Source organism: Polyergus mexicanus, unplaced genomic scaffold (genome assembly GCF_030449975.1).
Source record: "Polyergus mexicanus isolate NDT 795.1 unplaced genomic scaffold, iyPolMexi1.0 SCAF_16, whole genome shotgun sequence".
Taxonomy (NCBI): Eukaryota; Metazoa; Arthropoda; class Insecta; order Hymenoptera; family Formicidae; genus Polyergus; species Polyergus mexicanus.
The window spans coordinates 1,161,082-1,181,724 of record NW_027223336.1 but is presented as its reverse complement, the minus strand read 5'-3'; the positions used below and the strand labels follow the sequence as shown (position 1 = coordinate 1,181,724).

General features: G+C 32.6%; 5 protein-coding genes across 9 annotated transcripts; 2 read left to right on the top strand and 3 right to left on the bottom strand.

Moving 5' to 3' along the window:
* Nucleotides 1-803: 803 nt before the first annotated feature.
* Nucleotides 804-3,910, bottom strand: LOC138940371 (odorant receptor Or2-like). 3 transcript variants are annotated; one of them, XM_070309210.1, is made up of 10 exons: nucleotides 3,431-3,910; nucleotides 3,190-3,309; nucleotides 2,917-3,034; nucleotides 2,513-2,777; nucleotides 2,278-2,421; nucleotides 2,074-2,164; nucleotides 1,741-1,877; nucleotides 1,259-1,391; nucleotides 1,059-1,179; nucleotides 804-893 (listed from the first exon to the last, which is right to left on the bottom strand). In XM_070309210.1, exons 1-9 carry the CDS (start codon nucleotides 3,572-3,574, stop codon nucleotides 1,126-1,128), a joined length of 1,206 nt encoding a protein of 401 aa, XP_070165311.1. In that variant the 5' UTR covers nucleotides 3,575-3,910; the 3' UTR covers nucleotides 804-893; nucleotides 1,059-1,125. The 3 variants fall into 3 exon arrangements, with proteins under 3 accessions (XP_070165311.1, XP_070165313.1, XP_070165312.1); XM_070309211.1 differs by having other exon boundaries at nucleotides 861-939; XM_070309212.1 differs by lacking the exon at nucleotides 2,278-2,421.
* Nucleotides 3,909-7,552, bottom strand: LOC138940372 (odorant receptor 63a-like). The gene is made up of 9 exons (XM_070309213.1): nucleotides 7,093-7,552; nucleotides 6,881-7,000; nucleotides 6,658-6,775; nucleotides 6,271-6,532; nucleotides 6,061-6,201; nucleotides 5,879-5,969; nucleotides 5,424-5,560; nucleotides 5,084-5,216; nucleotides 3,909-4,999 (listed from the first exon to the last, which is right to left on the bottom strand). Exons 1-9 carry the CDS (start codon nucleotides 7,234-7,236, stop codon nucleotides 4,946-4,948), a joined length of 1,200 nt encoding a protein of 399 aa, XP_070165314.1. The 5' UTR covers nucleotides 7,237-7,552; the 3' UTR covers nucleotides 3,909-4,945.
* On the top strand, nucleotides 4,144-10,746 carry LOC138940370 (allantoinase-like). The gene is made up of 12 exons (XM_070309209.1): nucleotides 4,144-4,344; nucleotides 4,412-4,581; nucleotides 4,671-4,785; nucleotides 8,315-8,458; nucleotides 8,545-8,590; nucleotides 8,656-8,752; nucleotides 8,815-9,001; nucleotides 9,281-9,413; nucleotides 9,527-9,699; nucleotides 9,782-9,814; nucleotides 9,922-10,070; nucleotides 10,409-10,746. The coding sequence occupies exons 1-12, from the start codon at nucleotides 4,186-4,188 to the stop codon at nucleotides 10,506-10,508; spliced, it is 1,506 nt and encodes a 501-aa protein (XP_070165310.1). The 5' UTR covers nucleotides 4,144-4,185; the 3' UTR covers nucleotides 10,509-10,746.
* An 83-nt stretch (nucleotides 10,747-10,829) lies between these two features.
* On the top strand, nucleotides 10,830-12,346 carry LOC138940374 (uncharacterized). Its single transcript, XM_070309216.1, has 2 exons — nucleotides 10,830-11,100; nucleotides 11,864-12,346. Exon 2 carries the CDS (start codon nucleotides 11,864-11,866, stop codon nucleotides 12,155-12,157), a length of 294 nt encoding a protein of 97 aa, XP_070165317.1. The 5' UTR covers nucleotides 10,830-11,100; the 3' UTR covers nucleotides 12,158-12,346.
* Nucleotides 12,347-12,845: 499 nt separating this feature from the next.
* Nucleotides 12,846-19,687, bottom strand: Dre4 (SPT16 homolog, facilitates chromatin remodeling subunit dre4). Of its 3 annotated transcripts, XR_011447982.1 has the most exons (18): nucleotides 19,491-19,687; nucleotides 19,290-19,394; nucleotides 18,843-19,007; nucleotides 18,606-18,758; nucleotides 18,355-18,501; nucleotides 17,994-18,263; nucleotides 16,587-17,873; nucleotides 16,259-16,441; nucleotides 16,053-16,184; nucleotides 15,802-15,971; nucleotides 15,478-15,661; nucleotides 15,293-15,371; nucleotides 15,038-15,206; nucleotides 14,875-14,955; nucleotides 14,696-14,761; nucleotides 14,509-14,634; nucleotides 13,052-14,423; nucleotides 12,846-12,968 (listed from the first exon to the last, which is right to left on the bottom strand). XR_011447982.1 is itself a non-coding variant. In XM_070309207.1 (17 exons), exons 1-17 carry the CDS (start codon nucleotides 19,572-19,574, stop codon nucleotides 14,417-14,419), a joined length of 3,408 nt encoding a protein of 1,135 aa, XP_070165308.1. In that variant the 5' UTR covers nucleotides 19,575-19,687; the 3' UTR covers nucleotides 12,846-14,416. The 3 variants fall into 3 exon arrangements, 2 of the variants coding, with proteins under 2 accessions (XP_070165308.1, XP_070165309.1); XM_070309207.1 differs by having other exon boundaries at nucleotides 12,846-14,423; XM_070309208.1 differs by having other exon boundaries at nucleotides 12,846-14,423; nucleotides 19,506-19,687.
* Between the last annotated feature and the right edge of the window lie 956 nt (nucleotides 19,688-20,643).

Genomic DNA, 20,643 nt, shown 5'->3' with positions numbered 1-20,643 from the left:
CGTCATGCGTGTATATAATATATACGCGTTCGAAGAGAGAGATGATAATATCTGCCTATTTACTTATTCTTATCAATATTTAATAATCTCTCTTTTTACATGCATCTTCGTAATATAGTCAATCATATTGTACGATCATATACTCTAAAGGCTGTCGTATTTCTTTCTTGATAAGACATTCAATCTTTAAACTATTTATAGACGCGAGTCGCGCGTCGCAGTCACATTTATTGTGCAACCAAGCGCACTTCGAGATGTGCTCTCAAGAAAATTCGCTCAAGATCTGTGCTTTCGTATCTCAAAGAACGGTCTTCGCAAATAGCGTACGTCCGGCCACGTTAGTTATAAGTAATGAAAAAATACAGGAAGTATTATATGACACCGGTGAGGATGTTACACGATATTTATCGGAGGAAAGTTTCGGCAGTAAATTACTAATTAAATAAAGTGCGAATCGACGTGCTTTTTAGAAGTATCTAAAATTTAATTTCACGTTTACGGCTCGTTGATGCTAATGCCCGGAATAATAGATTCCCACGTACATGTAAACAGACAAGCAATACCAAAGCGGGAATTTGATACTTCATGTCGCTCAAAGAGACCCGGACGCATAAATAGTTGTGCCACAAACCACGCAGTTTAGAGTAATGCGATGTTTAACTATTACCACACCGGTTAATTTTTGCTTCACTCTATTAACAATACTTGCTTCTTATTTCCTTGCTTCTTTTGTTGTTAATTAATAATTATAATTATGTGATATCTAACAATGATTTTTTTTTGTGTTGCAAGTACATCACGCAATCAAAATCGTATGCCTCTACAAATTAACGAAGTCTGCCGATGAATGAAATTATTGCCATTATCATCGTTGTAGAATTAATCCCATTGCTCTAAACATAATCAATTATTTTGAGAAATTTAAGTCCGCTTTCTTATCTAGATTTTTTTTGACAAATAAAAATTTAGCAAATTTAGCGAATTTATATTTATTTATAGGCTTCTCTCTTTTAAATAAATACTTCAAAAAAACTTCATACAAATTTTTGAATTTTTACCTGTAGTTTGTTGACGCTCGAGTTGAAGACGTATCAGTGACAAAAAGTCATACCATTTCAGAATTAATTAATCTTTCAACGATAAGAATGTCGTGAAATAAGATACACTTGCTCGCACCACCTTAAATCGAATAGGAACGCACAAGTCATTTCCCGTATATATTGTAAAATAATTTTTGCAGATTCTTTCTCATACTTACCGCGGCGAAGAGTGACATCGACAACGGAAACAAATTACCTGCTGTCAATTTGCATGGAACAACACTTCTATAAAGAGTTATAATTAACAATGATCTTAATCTTGGCGAGAATTTATACCATTCCGCTGCATATCTGTGAGAAAAAAATATTTTTTTAAACTATTTTATATAAGAATTTTATCAGAATCGCGAACTGACGCAAATTAGGAAATATCGTAAAGAAACTTTCTTAAAATTTTGCGATATTTTAAATATTTTATGTATCCCTGGATAGAATATTACAGCCAAAAGAAATTTGAATTGCCACTCTATTCTAACAATAAGAGAAACTCCTACATTGATTTGCAAGTTTCGAAGCATATCGAAATTTAGAACATGATCAAAATTTATAAATTAATTTTGAGATATTTTTGATAAGCCGAATTCTGCGGAACTTATTTAAGTGTAAATATATATATGTAAAAATATAAAATTATTATTACGCTCGGTGGAATATATTCTGACTTTCGTCCATTAATTTCTGGCCGGAATAACACGCGATCATCAATTGTAATAACGCTCCCATGATTATAAACGTAAATCTAATCATTTCTTCCATTTGGTCTAATACATAGACAATCTATAATGTATACTATATATCAAATATTATATATATTATATATATTATATTGTATTATATATATCTACGTCTTGTTTGAAATATAATTATAATCTCACGAAATTTTTACGTAATAATATATAACGATGCCGATTATGGGAAAGTTGGCCATTTGAAAATGTATCCTACGCAATACGTATGAATAATTAACACTTACGCGAACTCCAATCAAACTGACAAGCGTGCCAAGCAATAATGAAAAGCTAATTCCCACAATCTTATGCGTGTCGTTTAATATATCGACATACCTGCAAAATAACAATAATTTTAATTGACATTCTTTTATTACATCTAGAGCATCTTTGGTGATTTTTTACGAAAGATCGATCGAAAGATCGAGCGCGACAGAACTCGCGCTTACTCTAAAGCAAGTTGATGTTTCTTCAAACATACAATGTATTTTTGATATATTATTTTCTCGTTGAACAATTCGTACTCCGTATTCGCGCGATGTCCAGTTTCGTTGACTTCATGCACATGTGATACTACGTTCTCAATTTGTTGACTGCAATACGATTCTCGCGATATTTCGTGAAAAGATGTATTTCGAATCATTCATTTTTCTTTACCCACACACATCCTTATATCGTACTTACCCGACAACTTGAAATAAGCTACATGCGTGCGCGGTGCACGCAATATGCATAGTATCAACGGACACCATAATGGCCATACCCACCGTGATCATAATAGTGGTGTACAAAAATATTTCTACAAAGTACTTATTTTGATCTATCCCATATTCGGCGTACACTGCAAAGTGTCGCGAACGCGACTCGTTAAGAGGTAGCACGATATCGAGAAGCATCGGTCCTAATGTAGGTATTATGATAAACATTGACATCATAACATATATCAACACTGCAAAAATTTATCATGTTTATATATACATAATGTTTTAAACATATTTTTATACATAAAGAGTGTATTGATCATTATACGTATGTATATGTATATACATATACATGATTTTTTTTTTACGAAGTAACAGATCACTCACTGGAGTAAGATACTGTAAATTTTTGCGATGTACCAGAATAAGTTTTCATAATTCGAACTTCGAATTCATTCGTAAATATATTCCAATGATTTTCCATAGTTTCATATAAACGCTGAAACTAATCACAAAAGGCAAATATGCAAAAACAATTATATGTAATATGTATAATTGTTAAAATAATACAGAGAGAGAGAGAGAGAGAGAGAGATGAGTAAATTTCATTTAAATAAAACTTAAACATAAAATTAGCGATGTACATGGACGAATATTTACCTTGCTGCGGTACCAAAGCTGATTTAATAATTTTACAAGGAAAGCCAACGTTACAACCATTTGATACAGACATTCAAAAATCATTTGTTTATTATCTCTATGTATGTACAATGTTATTATCTGCGATTCAATTGTAATTTGAAAAGAAAATATATATAATATAGCAAAAATAATTTGGCATATGTGTGGATAGAAATTTTTAAAGACTAATCGAACATCCAGAAATTCAATCGATTATTACCTCAAACGGCAAATAACTTAACTCGAGTACAAAGCAAAACATTGGTAATGAATGTCTCGCGAGCTTATGTTGGAATGGCCAAAGACCTAGCCATGACAAAAACATTCTATTGATTTTGTACTCTCGAAGTATATTCACCAGCATGATTCTCTTCTGCTTGTGTGTTACGAAAGAAATGACCACGTGCGCGTGTCAATCGATCTTTACACGACTGAAGAATCGTAAAATTATAGAGGTGTCGGAAGAATTGTAAAATTATGGGATGTCAAATATATCTTTTATGTATCGTCAAAATTAAATTGCTACTTGGCTCTGAATTGCAATTTCTTACATGTCTTTTCAGAATGACATTTGTTGATTTCACGTGACTCAGTAGCTGGCGAGGATATGAAAATAATAAAGAGCAGGCGAGTGCTATGTTTTATCTTGAATTTATCAAAAAATTTCTCTCCTATCTTGTTACATTTTCTCTCTCTTTAAAAATTGATGAATGCAAGTACGTTTTAGTACGTTATGTTCATCGTGTGCGTATATAATTTATACGCTCTCGAGGAGAGAGATAATATATCTGTCTACTTATTTATTCTTATCAATATGACGTCTTCGTAATATGGCCAATCACATTGTACAATCATATATTCCTACAAAGGTTATCATATTTCTCTTTTGATAGGACATTCAATCTTGAAACTATTTATAGACGCGAGTCGCGCGTCGCAGAGTCACATTTATTGTGCAACCAAGCGCACTTCGAGATGTGCTCTCAAGAAAATTCGTCCAAGATCTGTGCTTTCGTATCTCAAAGAACGGTCTTTGCAAATAGCGTACGACCGGCCACGTTAGTTGTAAGTAATGAAAAAATACGGGAAGTAGTGTATGATATCGGTGAGGATGTTGCACGATATTTATCAAAGGTAAGTTTCGGGCGTGAATTACTAATTAAATAAAGTGCATATTAAATAAAGTGAATCGACTTTTTAGAAATATCTCGGAATTCAATTTCATGATTACGGCTCGTTGGTGCTAATGCCCGGAATAATAGACTCCCACGTACATATAAACGAACCCGGTAAAACCGAGTGGGAAGGATTTAACACTGCTACACGAGCGGCCGCGGCCGGTGGCATTACCACGGTCGTGGATATGCCTCTGTAATAATCTTTATTCTTCTCCGTCCATCGTGTGTTTGTGAGAGCTAAAAAATTACTTTTAAACTTACATTATTAATTTCATATTACAGGAATTCTCTTCCGTTTACTACCACCTTAGACAATCTCAAAGTGAAGGCGAGGGAAGCGTATTCAAAAATATTTGTAGACGTTGCGTTCTGGGGCGGTGCAATACCGGGAAATCAGGTACATTACACAAGGGAGATAATTTTTAGATAAAATTTTTGCATATTTGAACACAACACATGAAATATACATTATGTATTACGTACGAAAAAAAAATTATCTTCGAAGAATAAGGCGGGAACAGGTGTCGCGAGAGATCAGTCGAGTCGTTCGAGATTAATTAATCTTTGATCGATAGGAATGCCGTGAAATAAGACATGCCCGCTCGAATTACCTTAAACCGCGAATGCGCATTTTATACGTTGTTTTTCATACATTGTAATAAATTTACGAGGTTTTGTAATTATATTGTACTTACCGCGGCATAAGTCGTCATCGACAACGGAACTAATTTACCTGCAGTTAAACTGCACGGTACGCTACTCCGATGAAATGTTATAATTAACAGCGATTTTAGTCTCGGTGAGTACATATACCATTTTGCCGCGTATCTGCAAAAGATAAACATTGACATTGATAAGATCCTTGCGAATCTTATCTAAAATTATTCCGTCTTTTCCGATTTACGAGTGAAAAAAAAAATCAACATTTTTTAAGTGTGATTTAAAATTGAAGATATTATCTGAAATATTGTTTTATCGAAACTATTATTTTGAAGCCGTATATAAATATATTTGAGTATAAAATAATTATATTACGCTCGATAGAATATGTTCTGACTTTCGTCTATTAACTTTTGACCAGAATAACACATTATCATCAATTGTAGTAATGCTCCCATGATTATAAATGTAAATCTAATCATTTCTTCCATTTGGTCTAATACATAGACGATCTATAATATATTGATATAAAAAAATATTACTTACAAAATTTATATAATAATATAAATTTTTCATACGAATTTCATTGTTATATATAGAATTAATTATTTTTAAAAGCAAAATTAAAATTTAATTATTTTCGTATCTAATATATTTTTTTACAAAATCTAAGTCAATATAATATGGCAAATATGTATTGTCGCGAGAAAGATTTTGTTTTGTCTCTGAGAAATTTATTTAAAAAAGTTATATCTTATATCTGCTATTTATTTTTGCTTTCTACAATGAATCTTATTGAGAAATAAATATTTATAATAAATAATACTTACTCGAATTCCAATCAGACTTAAGGTTGCACCAATCAATAATAAAAAGAACACTGCAACTGTTTGATGCGTCGAATTCAGTATATCGACAAAACTAAGAGTCGCAATCGTAACAACAACAATAACCTTGTATTAATTTAATGCATCATATATGCAAAATTGAAAAATGATTCGAAGTGCCTTACTTTAACGCAAGTTGATATTTTTTTAAACATGTAATGTACTCCTGATATATCGCTTGCTCGTCCGGCGATTTAAGCTCCTTACACATACAACATTCGCGTTTTTCCACATCTAGTTTCAATGTCATGTTTTCGATTTCTTCACTATGAAATATATACACATAATTTTAACGATACGCTCCCCGAAAAGTTTCAAATATCGTATACACTTACCCGATAATTGCGAACAAACTGCACGCATGAGTGGTGCATGTGAAATGCATTGTGTCAGCACCCACCATAATGCTTATACCCACCACAATTATAGCAGTAGTGTAACAAAAAAGCGGCAAAAAATACTCGTCCGTATCTACTCTAAATTCGACATCGATCGCCAAGATTCGTGGACGCGATTCGTTAAGAGGCAACACGATATCTAAGAGCACCGGTGTTAACGGGATCATTATAAACATCGAACTCAAAAGGTACATCATAACTGCAAAATATCGTGAAAAAATACATATACTTCCCGTACATTAATAATTTAATAAAAATTGTGGTTTCTAAAAATCATCGTTGTAATTTCGTCAAAGAGATTTACGTAATATAAAATGTACTCACTTGAATAAAATATCGTAAACTTTTGTGATACGTTGGAATAATTTTTCAAAATTCGAACTTCTAAATCATTCGTGAATATATTCCAATGATCGTTCATAGTCTCGTATAAACATCGAAACTGTTCGTAACAATAATGTCTATATCAAAGAGAGATAACCTTTCTACCCAGAGATAATGATTGAGAAAATATAAGCGACGCATCTCGTTGCTTTGAAACATTTACCTTATTGCGATTCCAAATCTCATTCCATAATCGTACTAGAAAAGCAGTTGTTATCACTAATTGATAGCAACCTTCGAAAACCATTTGCGCGTCGTCCTGATGATCGTGTACCATTAATATCTACGCAAACATCAATCGTTGAACCGTAACACATATAATAGAACAATTATATTGATATGCTAAAATTGTCTAAGCGCATCTTGAATGATTACCTCGAACGGGTAGTAACTAATCTCAAGTACGAGGTAAAAGATCGGCAACAAATTTCTCACGAGCTTACTTTGGAACGGCCAGAGGCCTAAGCGCGACAAAAATATTTTATTGGCATTGTATTCTCGCAGAACATGTACTAGCATATCCTAGCTTTTTGCTTGATGGCTGTGATACAAGTGACACATCCTGCATGTACTGTCGACTCTTTGCTAAGCTCGGAAATTATTAGGTGTCACGAGAATCAAATATGTAAAACATAAGATACATAGCTATCCCCGCCGTAATGATATATTTGTCTTAAAATCAAACTGACATTCTCCCATTCTCGTATCTCGTAGTAGCATTTGTCGCATTTTTGTCAGTATGATACTCACATATGCAAAGTAATATTGCGTGACGCAGTGAAGACACTATACGAGTAATAATAACGTGAGCAAGAGCGAAACATCATGCACTGTCTTGCCGTTCAACTGCAATTTTACATTTTTAATGTGTGCGTTACTTTTAATAAACATAGATGCAGTTAGTCTTAAATCGCTTCTTGCGTCTACGACCAGCATCTAAGTGGCTAGTTAACTTTGATTAACTCGGTAATTTTATAGCACAATTTGCAAGGATCTAATGCATAATAGGAGCAATAAAAATACAAGTCGCGCATCGTCCCAGTTATATAGCATCACTATGTAAATATAACTCCGTGCATCTCTCATATTCTCTGTTTAAAAATTACGATACAAGCGACACATGCCATTGTTTTTCGCTGCAAACACAATCTTTTTTTCTACAAGTACAAAAACATCTGGGTCTGTTCGAAAATAAATTAAAATTTTTTAAATAATTTTACTTTTAAAGTAAATTATAAAGTAAGTAAAAAGTTTGATATACCAATTTGCTACCTAAAATAAATTAATTTATTCATTAGAAATACCATACATCAATTACTTTCACTAATGCAGCGAAGATATTTATTTCTTACAAAGATAGATTACTACTTTCGATTCATCAAGGTTTTAAATAGTATTATATATATTATTTAATAGTGCCATTTGCTATAGCAATAATATCGCGTGACACGAGTAGAATGTCTGTCAAGATTTGCAGATAAATAATAAAGGATATTATGAAAATAAATAATACTGTGAACGAGAAAGAGCATTCTATACGTTATTTTTTTATAATAGTTGCGATTAATCTCTCTTATCTGTTGCAATTTTTTTTTAGCACGAGTTACGATCGTTAGTAGATGCAGGTGTAGTCGGTTTCAAGTGCTTCTTATGCCCGAGCGGAGATGGATATCCACACGTCTCTGTGAACGATGTAGAGAAGATTTTAATGGAATTACTCCCTACAAAATCTGTACTAGCGGTACTTGTGCTATGTCACTTAAAATATTTTCGTTACATCTATTATTTATATTACGAGCGCTAATCGAGCAAATGTAATATTTGCAGTTTCACGCGGAATACGAACAGAATGAAAAAACGAATCCATTAAATGGTACGTGTAAATATAGCACTTTTATCTTTGTAGGATTACACAGTTTTTTCGTATCGTATTTTCAGGCGATCCAAACTTATACGACACTTTTCTGCATTCTCGACCTGACCAAATGGAATTTGATGCTGTAAAATTAATCTGCGATTGGTGTATAAAATATAAGTAAGAGATTTATTGTTCATTTCAATATTCGTGTGAAAGTAATGCTGAATAAAATTTTCTAGCTATCGATGCCACATAGTACATTTGTCAAGTGCGGAGTGTTTGGCATTAATAAACGACGCTAAGGCTCGTGGTGCACCTTTATCCGTGGAAACGTGCCATCATTATTTAATACTTTCCGCGGAGGAGATACCGAAAGGTTCTACTGAATTCAAGTGTTGTCCGCCGATCAGAAGAAAGAGTAATCAAGTAATTATATAGACAAAAAATTTCTTATCTATAAATTTTTATATACATCTTTTCTATCTAACAATTTCAATCTCACAAATATATTATATATTCTTTCATTGATAATTAAATTTCTTCGAAAAAATTCGCTTTGTATCCATCTGTCAAACATGTAAAAAGATATATAATGGATTTGTATAACTTTATTTAAATACATAAGATCAGAATCAGGCTTATTCGGTGAGGTAAAGTAATTGATATTATTCGAAATGTTTTAACGTTGTACATATATGTGTTTAGGAACAATTGTGGCAAGCTATTAAAAGCGGAACGTTGGATATGATTGTCTCGGATCATTCTCCTTGCGTGCCGGAATTGAAAACTCGTGGAAATTTTTTGACTGCTTGGGCTGGAATCTCTTCATTACAATTTGGTGCGTGTTGATATAAAAATAAATATTGAAATGATTTATCATTGAAAATGGTATGAGATGTGATACTCTGTGAGAGAGGCAAGTAAGTAAAACAAAAACAAAATATTTTACAGGATTATCGCTGACGTGGACAGCCGCAAGAACGAGAGATATATCACTTTCCGAAATCTCAAAGCTATTGAGCAGTCAGCCTGCAAGAATGTGCGGTCTCGACGATCGCAAAGGTAATCTGTCGGAAGGAATGGATGCGGATTTTGTTATCTGGGATCCGGAGGAAACAATCAAGGTCAGTTCTATCGTACACATTATATTTCAAGAGAATAGACTGCGTGGACGTATCACCAAAAAAATTTGTTTTATTTTTTCAGATCGAGACAAATAATATTTATCATAAAAATAAAGTAAGTGTAAATGCGATTAATACTGATAAAAAAAAAAAAAAATGAAAAGCGTATGATAAAAACTTTAATAGATTTTACGAATCTCCAAGCATAATTTAATTTTGCAGTTAACACCGTATCAAGGAAAAATTTTATTTGGAAAAGTGATCGCAACTGTCCTTAGGGGACAATTCATTTTCAGAGAAGGAAAAATTCTCGATAAACCTGTAGGAAATTTATTGTTGAATGCAAATATTTTGCAAGAGATAGAAACGCAGTAAAGTTTATTTCATTTTATAGTTCACAAGTCTTTATCGCTTTCTTATTTCTGTTTTAACATGGATTTTTGCACAATAAAGAAAAGAGAGAGATATCTAACAAATTACGAAGACAAAATTTTCGTGTATAAATAAATCCACGTGAATTTTACTTTATATCGTTAATATAATCGCAGTTTGTCTTTTGAAGACTCTTCCTAAACGCAGAAGATTAATATTTATATATAGAAATACTGTTGCTCGTCCAGTATTAGGAATATCTGATGTCGATATTGTGAAACAGTTTCAAAATTCGAGAGAGAAACATATTCATATATATAAAAGTGAAACTTTTCAGCGCCGATATGGGCAACAGCAAATCTTGTCTCTGCTATATATTGGTCAATGGGGCACCAATATTCACAACAAGTCGCATGACGTTCCTCGAGAATGTATAAAGTGAAATGTTTCAGTTTGTAATGCCGATATTTTACCACTATTGTTCTTTGACGTTTATTTTTCAACGCTCAATTTGCACTCTGTATATAATATTCAAAAAATTGCGATATATATAAGTAATCTCTACGACATGAGACAATAATTTCGCAAATTTTTAAGGTATAAGTAAAATATATTAAAGGTAAGAGAAAACATTTTAATACCGCTGTTGAATGTGATTTAATGTGACATAAATCAAAATGTTTTCTCCATAATATCTTTTTTTTTCTTTTTCTTTATATATCTCATAATCCATATATATATATATATATAATTTTATATTATATATAAATTTATATATATTTTATATCATATATAATTTTTAGGATTTTTTCCATTTTTTTAAATATATAACAGGAGGATTATATGTATATTTCGTTCGTATATTTTATCCTATAGTTAGTTACAAACGCAATGGTGAATCTTCCTCCAGGAGGATGGGAATGACCACTCACCGCTCTGCTACCATGCATCTACGGTATAAAAGCAACCTCCGTTGCCGCGCGCTCAGTTTCATTCCGAAGTAACCGATTGCGAAGCAACGCTTTCAACGTGAGTATCATGTGGCAGAAAAAATCTTGCCCGGGAAAACGAATCTTGTTTTTCAAGAAAATTTGCACATACGTGTATCTCGTTGCTATTCAATTACAAATTCTTCTTATTAATTATAAATTCTTGTGTGTGCACTTTTTTTATCACTACTATGCAAGGTATATATACATATGTTTTAAAGATAAGTATTAACACATCGCATTTTCATGCAAATTTTGATATTTTTGTGACAATAGTTACCTGTCAGAAATATTAATTTATAAAAATATCTATAAAAATATCATTTTTATCACAGGTTATCTAATTAAAATTTTTTTTTTTTTGCTTACACTCTGTATTGTATGCTACGACGCGACAAAGTTTTTCTTAAATATTCTATCAATTCGATAATCTCGAGCCTATTAAGGATCGGACCATCACTCAGCATCGATTTCGATGCCAACGAAACTCTTGTTCCAGTGATCGGCATTCTCTCTGTTATCTTACATTTTATGCGATGCAAGTTTATATTCATGCGAGATTTTTCAAGATATGTCATACAATCGCTGCGTAAAAAAAAATATTTTCTGTGTAACGTGACAATTACGGATATTATTACGTGATAGATTGCGAAATCTTTCAATTATTACATATTTGATCCAGAGTTTTCATCGCTTCCGATTATTTAAATATTTTAATATCTTTTTAAACTTTAAGTTTCTAAGATATTCGAGCTCCTTTGAATGACGTGAGTTCGACAATCTGTTTTCTTATTTGTCTTCAGATGAAGTATTACATTATAATACTGGCAGTGTTATTTCTGGCGGACGTGATCCTGGCGTATCCGCAGAAAGATGGACAAATCTTCAGCAATGAGGCGATACGACAAGCTCAGAATACCTATCTCATCCCTAAAGATGCGACTATACAGAAGGTCCAAGAAGGCATCGAATTGGCCGCTTACGAATCAATCCCCGGCGATCAAAAGATCAATCTCTTCGAGATCTTGGGCGAACATGTGCCACCCGAAGTGGTGAATAATCTTCAGACCCAGATCGATCAAATAGGTCGAAATTAGATTCTTATAATCATCGTCACCGTCATCGTCGTGTAAAAAATAATCATGTTCTGTCTCCTATTCTTCGTACTTGTAAAAATATTTATGGACATACGATATTGCTTTTGTACCTTGCTTTTGTATGTCGTAAAATTTTCTTTTGATATGTAGGATTTTTTACTTTTCGTAAATAAATATATGAGGAAAACAGCTCTTAATGGTATCTGACATCACCTGCCGCGATTACGCCAGTTCATGAATAGAAAATAACTTATTGATGGCATTAATAATGCGCGCGTGGAGAGAAAAATATAAATACTAAAATGTATTTTACAACAAAATATAATTTGCGCGCGTACTTTCTCTTTCTCTCTCTCTCTTTACAATGTCATTAATATACAGATAAAAATTTTAAAATCCTATTTTGCATTGGAATTGAGATATCTCGAAATGCACAGTTTGCACATCGCTAAAATAATCACGTATTCTCGTAAAGATCGCTTAGTTTGAATTATGTATAGCTACACTAACGATATATGTCGTAGAGAAAGTTGCAGTACTCGTTAAAGAAGCGTACTTTCACTTCTTGTATTCGTCATACTCACTGAATAGCTCTTCTATTCTGCTGTTTGTTGCATATGTCATAGGAATTTCAACCTAATCAAGGCACGACAGGATTATGAGATCGTATTTTTTGTTTTGTGCTAATTTTATTGTCTCTTATTATATTACATATCCATACCGAACGGAAGGTGCCGATTTATATTTATTTTTGTAGAACTTTCACTTTCTTTTATATATACAGCCGTTCGTGCGTGTGAATGAGGTAAATCTATCAGAGAAGTCGTTATATAACAATATACAGTTCCGATCACCTTACGATGTGTTACAAAAGTTGAATAAAAAAATAGTTACCTTAGAGATGATGTCCTGTCTCATTTTCTCTGTAATCTCTCACACATACATTGTACTAAAAAATCATGTATATATATCTAATAGTCTATATAATAATACTATTATATAATATAGTAATGAATTTCTCTCGAGTAAGTAGGGCATTTTAATAAAAACAATCATTTTCATGTATCAACATTACATACATTTTGGAATATAAAAACCACAAATGACATTTGTACATTAATGATAAATAACTTAAGGGCAATGTTATTTCAGACGTTAAATGTACAAATCTCTGAGAACTAGGCGCGCAAATGAGTTTTGGATAACATACAATTCATTTCTTCATCTTATGAATCAATAAGCCTTTCGTTTTTTCAGCATACACATAATGCATGATGAGAGAAATTGCAAGTATATTTCCAACTCTTTAAATAATCAAAACAGATAAATAAAATAACCAAGAAAAATTTGCTATCGGGGCCAACATTATATGATGAATCGCGCGCGTATTTGCCATGTTTAGTACATTTGCCTGTTTAGTACATTGTCTTGCATTTCTATCATTATTTTCTTTATATAGCTCGCAATCTGCATGTTAGAAAAGCTTGTGTTAGTGCTGCTTTATGTTACATCATGTTTCTTACAAATATAAATACGAAATTTGGCTATATCTTTCATTGATTCAAAAATATTACGAGATAAAGGATAAGATTTTAAGATAATGCCTCTTGGAAAAGGGAGATACTTTTAATTTATTCCGTTAATTTATTATCTATATACACTATATGCGTTGTTGAAAACTTATTAAAACGGATGTATATTTTTATAGAGTGATCCTTACATTATCAAATGAGGAATGGAATGAGATATATAAACTTAATCTTAAAAACTATATTAATTACCGAAAACACAAAAATTATACAATAAAAAAAGGAAAAAGTAGTCAATTTCTCTTTTCGGTACTTTTTTGGAGAAATACTAAACAAGACTGAAATCTGATATATATGCATTCCAACATATTTTCATATAAAATTTGTTTTATATATACATTTAAAACGTGATTGCAGGATATTAATGTATATATCCATCACTGTTAAGATTGATGTATGAATTTATTGAATATTAAAGCAAACTAAATATATACGAAAAGTTAAATATTCGAGAATGAAATACTCGAGAATTTGGAAAAGAAAATCATACAACGCCATAAATAACCATACATAATTAATTCGCTCCTGCTCATTTAATGCAAGAAAATGTACTATTTTTATGGATCAGCTAATTGCTATATCTTAAGTAAGAGATTTACTTAGAATCAGCATGGTATTTGTTGTGATTTTCTGTATGCTTCCTTTTCAGTGCGCGGATCCTTTGCTGCATTTACTTTCTATAAATATTTAGTAATTAAAAATGAGTAAATGAATTAAAAATGATAAATATTTATAATCATGAATGTATTAATAATTATTTACCTAGATTTCTTAGACGCCCTATCATTTCTTTCCGAACTGTCTTCGCGGGAACGTTTTTTACTGTTGGACGAAGAATGCGACGACTTACTTTTATCGCGCTTATCATGTTTGTCATTCTTCTTGGAGCTAAACAAATAAATTTTCAAATTATAATGACATTAAAGAAATAAAACTTAACAGTAATCACCTGTGTTTGGATGATTTGGAAGGAGATCCTTTCTTGTGCGAGCCCCCACTCCGTGATCGATCCGTTCTTTAATTATCGAAGCACAAGACTCAATACAATTTCGCAAAAAAGAAAAAAAAACTTGCACTTTACATAGGAATATATTATTTTTAAGCTACAGTAAATCTATATTATATTACCTGTGTTTGTCTGGTGATCGTTTATCCTTACTGCTGGATGAACTTTTGCTCTTTGAATTCGTGGAACTCTTGTGTTTATGCCTTATAAACAAAACAAAAAAATATATGTATTCACAATATTCAATAGGTACTAAAATATCAAATATATTTGTGTGCATGATACCTGTCTTTTGAAGGAGATGGAGATTGTCTTCGATTTGATTTCTTCTTCTTGCTGGAACTATAATCATCACGGTAACGATCATCTCCTCTCTCCTTGTCCTCTTCGGCCGCTTCTCGTTCCAAATCTGACCAATCTTTACCAGATTCCTCAGAACTGCCTAATTCTTCCTCTAAAAAAATATCCCAAACAAAAAATATAAAGTGAGTTAAAAAGTAAAAGAACAAATTAATAAAATATAATTTAGGACAGCAGTACCTTCACTGTCAATATCTTCGGAAGCTTCAGAATATTCAGTATCATCATCAGATTCTTCCTCGCTCTCCATATCAGATGGCTACAAATAGATTAAATACAAATAGAGCAGGAAAAACAAACAAACAAAAAATGTATTTATATATATTGTTTCTGTGTTTTTAGAAAATTCATAAAAGATTTCACACCTCGTATGCATCGTCTTCTTCCTCCTCTTCATCTTCAACTTCTTCATTTTCTACATCACTTTCAGGATCTAAGAAGGTCCAGCCTCCACTATCAAAGAATCCTTCAGGATCGTCTGTTATAGTCTTCATAATCTTGGTCCAATTTAAAGATTGAACACCTTCCGAATATCGAATATCACATGAACTAAAAAAAAAAAGTTTTATAAATATAATAATTATAATACATATCGTGTATGCATATGTTATATATCTTCTCCAATGTAGACAATTGTTAATTTTATGTTAAATAATATATCTTCTTCGAAGATATATATCATCACTTACTTTAACCATTCCTTGACATGATCCAACATATTCATAGGAATGGCATTTACCATCGCTACCTTTCTGTGATAATCTTTGAAGACAAAAATCATGTCAAAATTCTTCAAATGGAACTGTACTCTTTCAAAATGAACCAATTCAACATCTTCTAATGTAATGACAAATGGAGGCTAAAATTCAATGTTGTATACAATGTATCATTTACTTTGTTTTAATATATTGATTTTGTTTCATCACAATATGTACATTACCCATTCTGTGAGATTAACCAAGCATCCGCTAGTTGGTTGAAGCAAAACAGTGCTTCTATATGGTGCACCAGGAAAGCCCAAGTCCCGAAATGGAGTATCAAATTCAATTTCTTGCTTTGTCATTCCTTCAACCTTTGTACAACATATAGATACATCGTTAGTATAATTAAATGTAAGCCCAATAATCTGCAATTTTATACACACACCTTTTCACAAAAACTCCTAAAAGCAGTTTTTAATTTATGTCTCAATTCTCGTTCCGACTGTTCAGCAGCAAGATCGTCGCGGTCATGCATGTGTTGATGTTTACCTAAATCTGTGGTAATTTCTCCAACTTCGGTATAAAATTGTACATCTACATGTTTCTTTTTACCAAACATAATAGCATGCTGAAAATATAATAAACATTTGTATAGTTATGTACTATACAGATGCAGGAAATTTATAGATTATATTAAAATAGAAATTAATATTGCTTTTGTACACAAAGTGACAATTAAAAGATTCTGTTAGACATTAATTTTTAATACATACTTTTAAGTGGAAATGAAGCAGTATAATCATTTCACCATCACATGGCTGGAAGAAGGCGTTCTTAATATTATTATAAAGAATGTCCACTTTATCACCGCGGACCGAAGTGTACCGAAATCCATTTGTGTGCGCTTCTAAACCACCTGTCATTCTCTTTGTGACAATATTTGGTCGAATGTACAGATCTTTTAATTTTGGATTACCTTTATTCTGCGACAATACTAAGGTATCCTGTTTTACGAGATCCTCCTTCTCTCTTTCTTCCGCTTCTCGATTTTTGAACTTCTTTTGAACTTCTTTAATTAGCCTAAAGGCTGTATTTAAATTTGACGATGGAGCGGAGATCTCACCAGGCTCTTTGGTATTTGTGCTTCGATATGTTACTTCTTTAACAAACGTCGCATCGGGTTGAGGATAAGATCCACCTTCGTTTCGTCCCATTGTTGCACCGGGATGAAAAAAATTTATTCTAAGGTATGTATAATCTCCCTCTACCGACTGTGAAATGTTTTTAATTGTCGATATGTGGAAGGGTACTGGAATACCAGAAATAGGTAAAATCACAGTTTCATACTTCTTATCCACATATAATTTTAACTCCTTAACTTCTGGTTCACGTGGCATGTGGCTCAAACTTTTGTATGATACTGTGGATTTACGTATTTTTTCTTGTTCTTTGCCGCCAGATTGCTGGGCTAATCGAGCCTTAGCAACTTCGTTCAATTGCTGAGCTAACTCTTTCTGATGTTGTTTCCTCTTCTCTTCCGAACTATGTTCTGTTCTTAATTTAGATTCTATTACAGCTGTTCTTTTTCCACGTCCCAGGATTTCTGGTTTTCGCTCGTTTTCTTTTCCACTTCCTTCTTCTTCTTCATCTTCATCATCTTTCACATATATACCTATATTTTTCACTTTCTTTTTTGATGGAGTTAAATTAGTAGCAGGCTGTCCTTCATTCACCATAACTGTATCACCTATGAAAAGAGCATATATTTTCCCTTCCTTGTCTGTTGCATCTGGATTAGTAAGGTTTGCAAGACCAACATTAACATTAAATACCATGCCCTTTTTAGCTATTGCATTAGTTTTTGGGCCTAAGAGTAAAGAACTTTCTTTAAATTCAATGCCCATAGCAAATCCAAAATTCTTGGTCAAATGATTTAACATTTCTGATTTTTCTTCTTTTACAAATTTAATACCAGCCTCGTATACTTCACTTATTTTTGTTCCTGCAACTAACTTTTTCAAAATCTCCTCTTCAAGTTGTAGCAAAAAATTGTAATTTTCCTATAAAAATGTATTATAAATTATAACAGTGAATTTCTATAAATTGTATTTTACATAATATAAGAGCTCACACATGTATTATATAATTAATTTTATATATCATTTTCGTTTCCTACATACCTCAATGGTCTTTGTGGGATTAACCAATAAAGTTCTTACTATATTTGAACAATAGGATTTATAACGTGCTCCCAATGAACAAACAATAACACCAAAGTGAAGAGTAGTATTTTTGTCACTAACAGCACTAAACTTAAGTGAATAATTTCCACCACTTTGTATAATAGCAGGGTAACACATATCAACTTGCGTAATATCTACGCCAGATACGTATTTCTTATTTGTGATGGCTGTATCTACACCTTCTGCCAATTTTGAATGTTTAACTTTCTGAAATAAATATAAATACATTTATCTTTTTTATATTCTTACCTTTTGCAATTCAATTATAATCTCATATACAATTAGTGAGAAAATATACCTTATCTGAATCTATAATCTCCATTATCTGATCTTTCAGATATTTTGTAAAAACATCTACCGAGACGAGACAAGCTTTTTTTACAGTAAATATTTCGCTGTCTTCTTTTGGACACATAACGTAAGCAGCCGCAGCACTTACATCAATCTAAATTTACATAGAGAAAAGAGAAAGAGATAAATATTTTGATTTTTAAATTTATATATACTTATATATTATCTTTTCGTCCGGCGAATATTTTATATGCTTACTGTATCAAAAGATTCATTTTTTAAAGCAGCTCTCCAGGCATCCATAAAAGCACCGGGATAATTCTCCTTCAAAAACACTCCCAAAGTTTTGCCTTTTTTGCTTTGTTTCATCACTTCGATGAGTTTTCCAAAGTTTGCTTTGTCTTCATCACTCTTTAAAATGTCCAAATATTGCTTAATGCCACTGATATAATTTTGATAACAAAATTTCTTATATAAATTATACAATATACATACTCTGTCTCTCACAAATAACTTTACAGGTGGTACTTCTGTATCTTCAATTTTATGATTTTCCACTTTCCTCAGAAATTCAATCTTCTTTTTACTGGCCAAGAAATTAATAGACTCCTCTGCCAGAATCATTATTGTGTCCGTAAGTTCATAGCTGAGTAGCCATGTCTGAAAAATTTATACAATTATATTAAATTAGTTATTTTCTACTCGATGAAGAACACAATTTATCTCGATAATAAGCATGTTCAAGTTTATTTATTTTCCAATCATTGATACAACTGTACGATATACCTGACAGATAACTCTATAATCTAAATAAATATATTGCATAAAGAGCAATCAATGTTTACTCTTAAAAAATATCAGCATATCCTTGTAATAGATTACTAACAAGTACAGGAGATCTGTAGCTAAAATTTATATGTAAACTCTCTGAAATATACATACTTGCAATGCTATGGACTTGCTGTAGACGATGTCTTCGTCGGAGCCGACAGCGGAGACGAGACAGTCCATTTTACCGAAACTGTCATCCGTACCGACTTCCCCATCCTGTTGAGAATAAAATATTTCGAAATAAATACAAAGCTTGGCTCGCCGGGATACTAAAAACACCGGGAAACACGTGCATCTCCCGCGCACACATACACAGAGCACGCTTACCTTCCACGCGGCGTACAGACGCTTCATGCGTCGAAAAAACATATCTTTGTCAAGAGAAACGTTTGCCATGATTAATCAGTGACTGTTACTTGCGCTGCGCTCGCAACAGTTTTGAACAGTTTACGGTTTACGGTTTCTGTTGAACGGATTTTTATTGTTGGTAGCGCTACCACCAAGATGGCGTCGACCACCGATATAGGCGCGCTCCGTTTGACCATGAAGTAGGTGAGGAGCATAGATATATAGAATGGACTGAGCATTTTGCGATAGACAAACGCAGCTCCGTAAAGTTAGCCGGATTACTTTAACTTTTTAATAATTAAAATTATCTAATCGTTTGGTGGTCGTTTGGTGATGATTGGTAGCCTAATTAAAACGTTTGGTGGTCAATCGTTTTTTTTTAATTAAATAATTAAAATATTGTTGTAAAGTTAGCCGGATATTTTCAATTTTTAGTCTAATCGATTAAATCAGGGCTTATTCGATGCAGAATCGTTAGGTGGTCACAAATCCTTTATTTACAACGTTTGGTGGTCCATAATTTATCCAAAAAGTAAAAAAAACCATGTGCGATTAGGTAGATGGGGATGGCTAACTGGAAGCTGTAAAGTTAGCCGAATAAATATATTATTTACCAAGCAATTTTGTTCAAATTGATGTTAATTGAAAGACAATCGTTCGGTGTTGATTGATAGTTTAATTACAATGTTTGGTAGTTAATTATTAGGCTACGATATTATAAAACCATCTGCGCCTGCGCGTGCCTTCGTCGTGTAATGGCTCTCGCAGACCAGTGCGATGACACGACGCACGATATCCAATGAGAGCTTTATTATTTTCGAAAAGCAGAGTCGACACAGATCATTCTATCTTTGTTGTTCACTGGTATTGAAAGAAGCACTGGTGATGATTTCACTAGACTTGTGTCAACTTGAGTCACTAAATGAAAAGCACTAGAGAGCCTCTAGGAGAGAGAGGCGCCAATCCAACATCCAACCACCCTTTTCGTAATTGGCTGGCATAATATATTTGGTCATAATATACGACTCTACCTTCTATCTTGAACTAGCATTTTTACTGTAAGCCCGATCTGTGACAAGCACACACATATATATATATATATGCGCGGTGTGCATAT

Coding starts and splice junctions, on each gene's coding strand:
- LOC138940371 (XM_070309210.1), bottom strand. CDS start 3,574: ATGCTGGTGAATATACTTCGAGAGTACAAAATCAATAGAATGTTTTTG. Junction 1,878..2,073: donor TCAGTTTGATTGGAGTTCGC/GTAAGTGTTAAT, acceptor TATACATTATAG/ATTGTCTATGTATTAGACCA. Junction 1,180..1,258: donor CGATGTCACTCTTCGCCGCG/GTAAGTATGAGA, acceptor ATTCGATTTAAG/GTGGTGCGAGCAAGTGTATC.
- LOC138940370 (XM_070309209.1), top strand. CDS start 4,186: ATGTGCTCTCAAGAAAATTCGTCCAAGATCTGTGCTTTCGTATCTCAA. Junction 4,786..8,314: donor GTGCAATACCGGGAAATCAG/GTACATTACACA, acceptor ATTTTTTTTTAG/CACGAGTTACGATCGTTAGT. Junction 9,414..9,526: donor AATCTCTTCATTACAATTTG/GTGCGTGTTGAT, acceptor AATATTTTACAG/GATTATCGCTGACGTGGACA.
- LOC138940372 (XM_070309213.1), bottom strand. CDS start 7,236: ATGCTAGTACATGTTCTGCGAGAATACAATGCCAATAAAATATTTTTG. Junction 7,001..7,092: donor TTAGTTACTACCCGTTCGAG/GTAATCATTCAA, acceptor ATGTTTGCGTAG/ATATTAATGGTACACGATCA. Junction 5,217..5,423: donor CAGAACATATTCTATCGAGC/GTAATATAATTA, acceptor TATCTTTTGCAG/ATACGCGGCAAAATGGTATA.
- LOC138940374 (XM_070309216.1), top strand. CDS start 11,864: ATGAAGTATTACATTATAATACTGGCAGTGTTATTTCTGGCGGACGTG.
- Dre4 (XM_070309207.1), bottom strand. CDS start 19,574: ATGGCAAACGTTTCTCTTGACAAAGATATGTTTTTTCGACGCATGAAG. Junction 16,442..16,586: donor TGCTTCATTTCCACTTAAAA/GTATGTATTAAA, acceptor TTATATTTTCAG/CATGCTATTATGTTTGGTAA. Junction 15,207..15,292: donor CGAAGATATTGACAGTGAAG/GTACTGCTGTCC, acceptor ATATTTTTTTAG/AGGAAGAATTAGGCAGTTCT.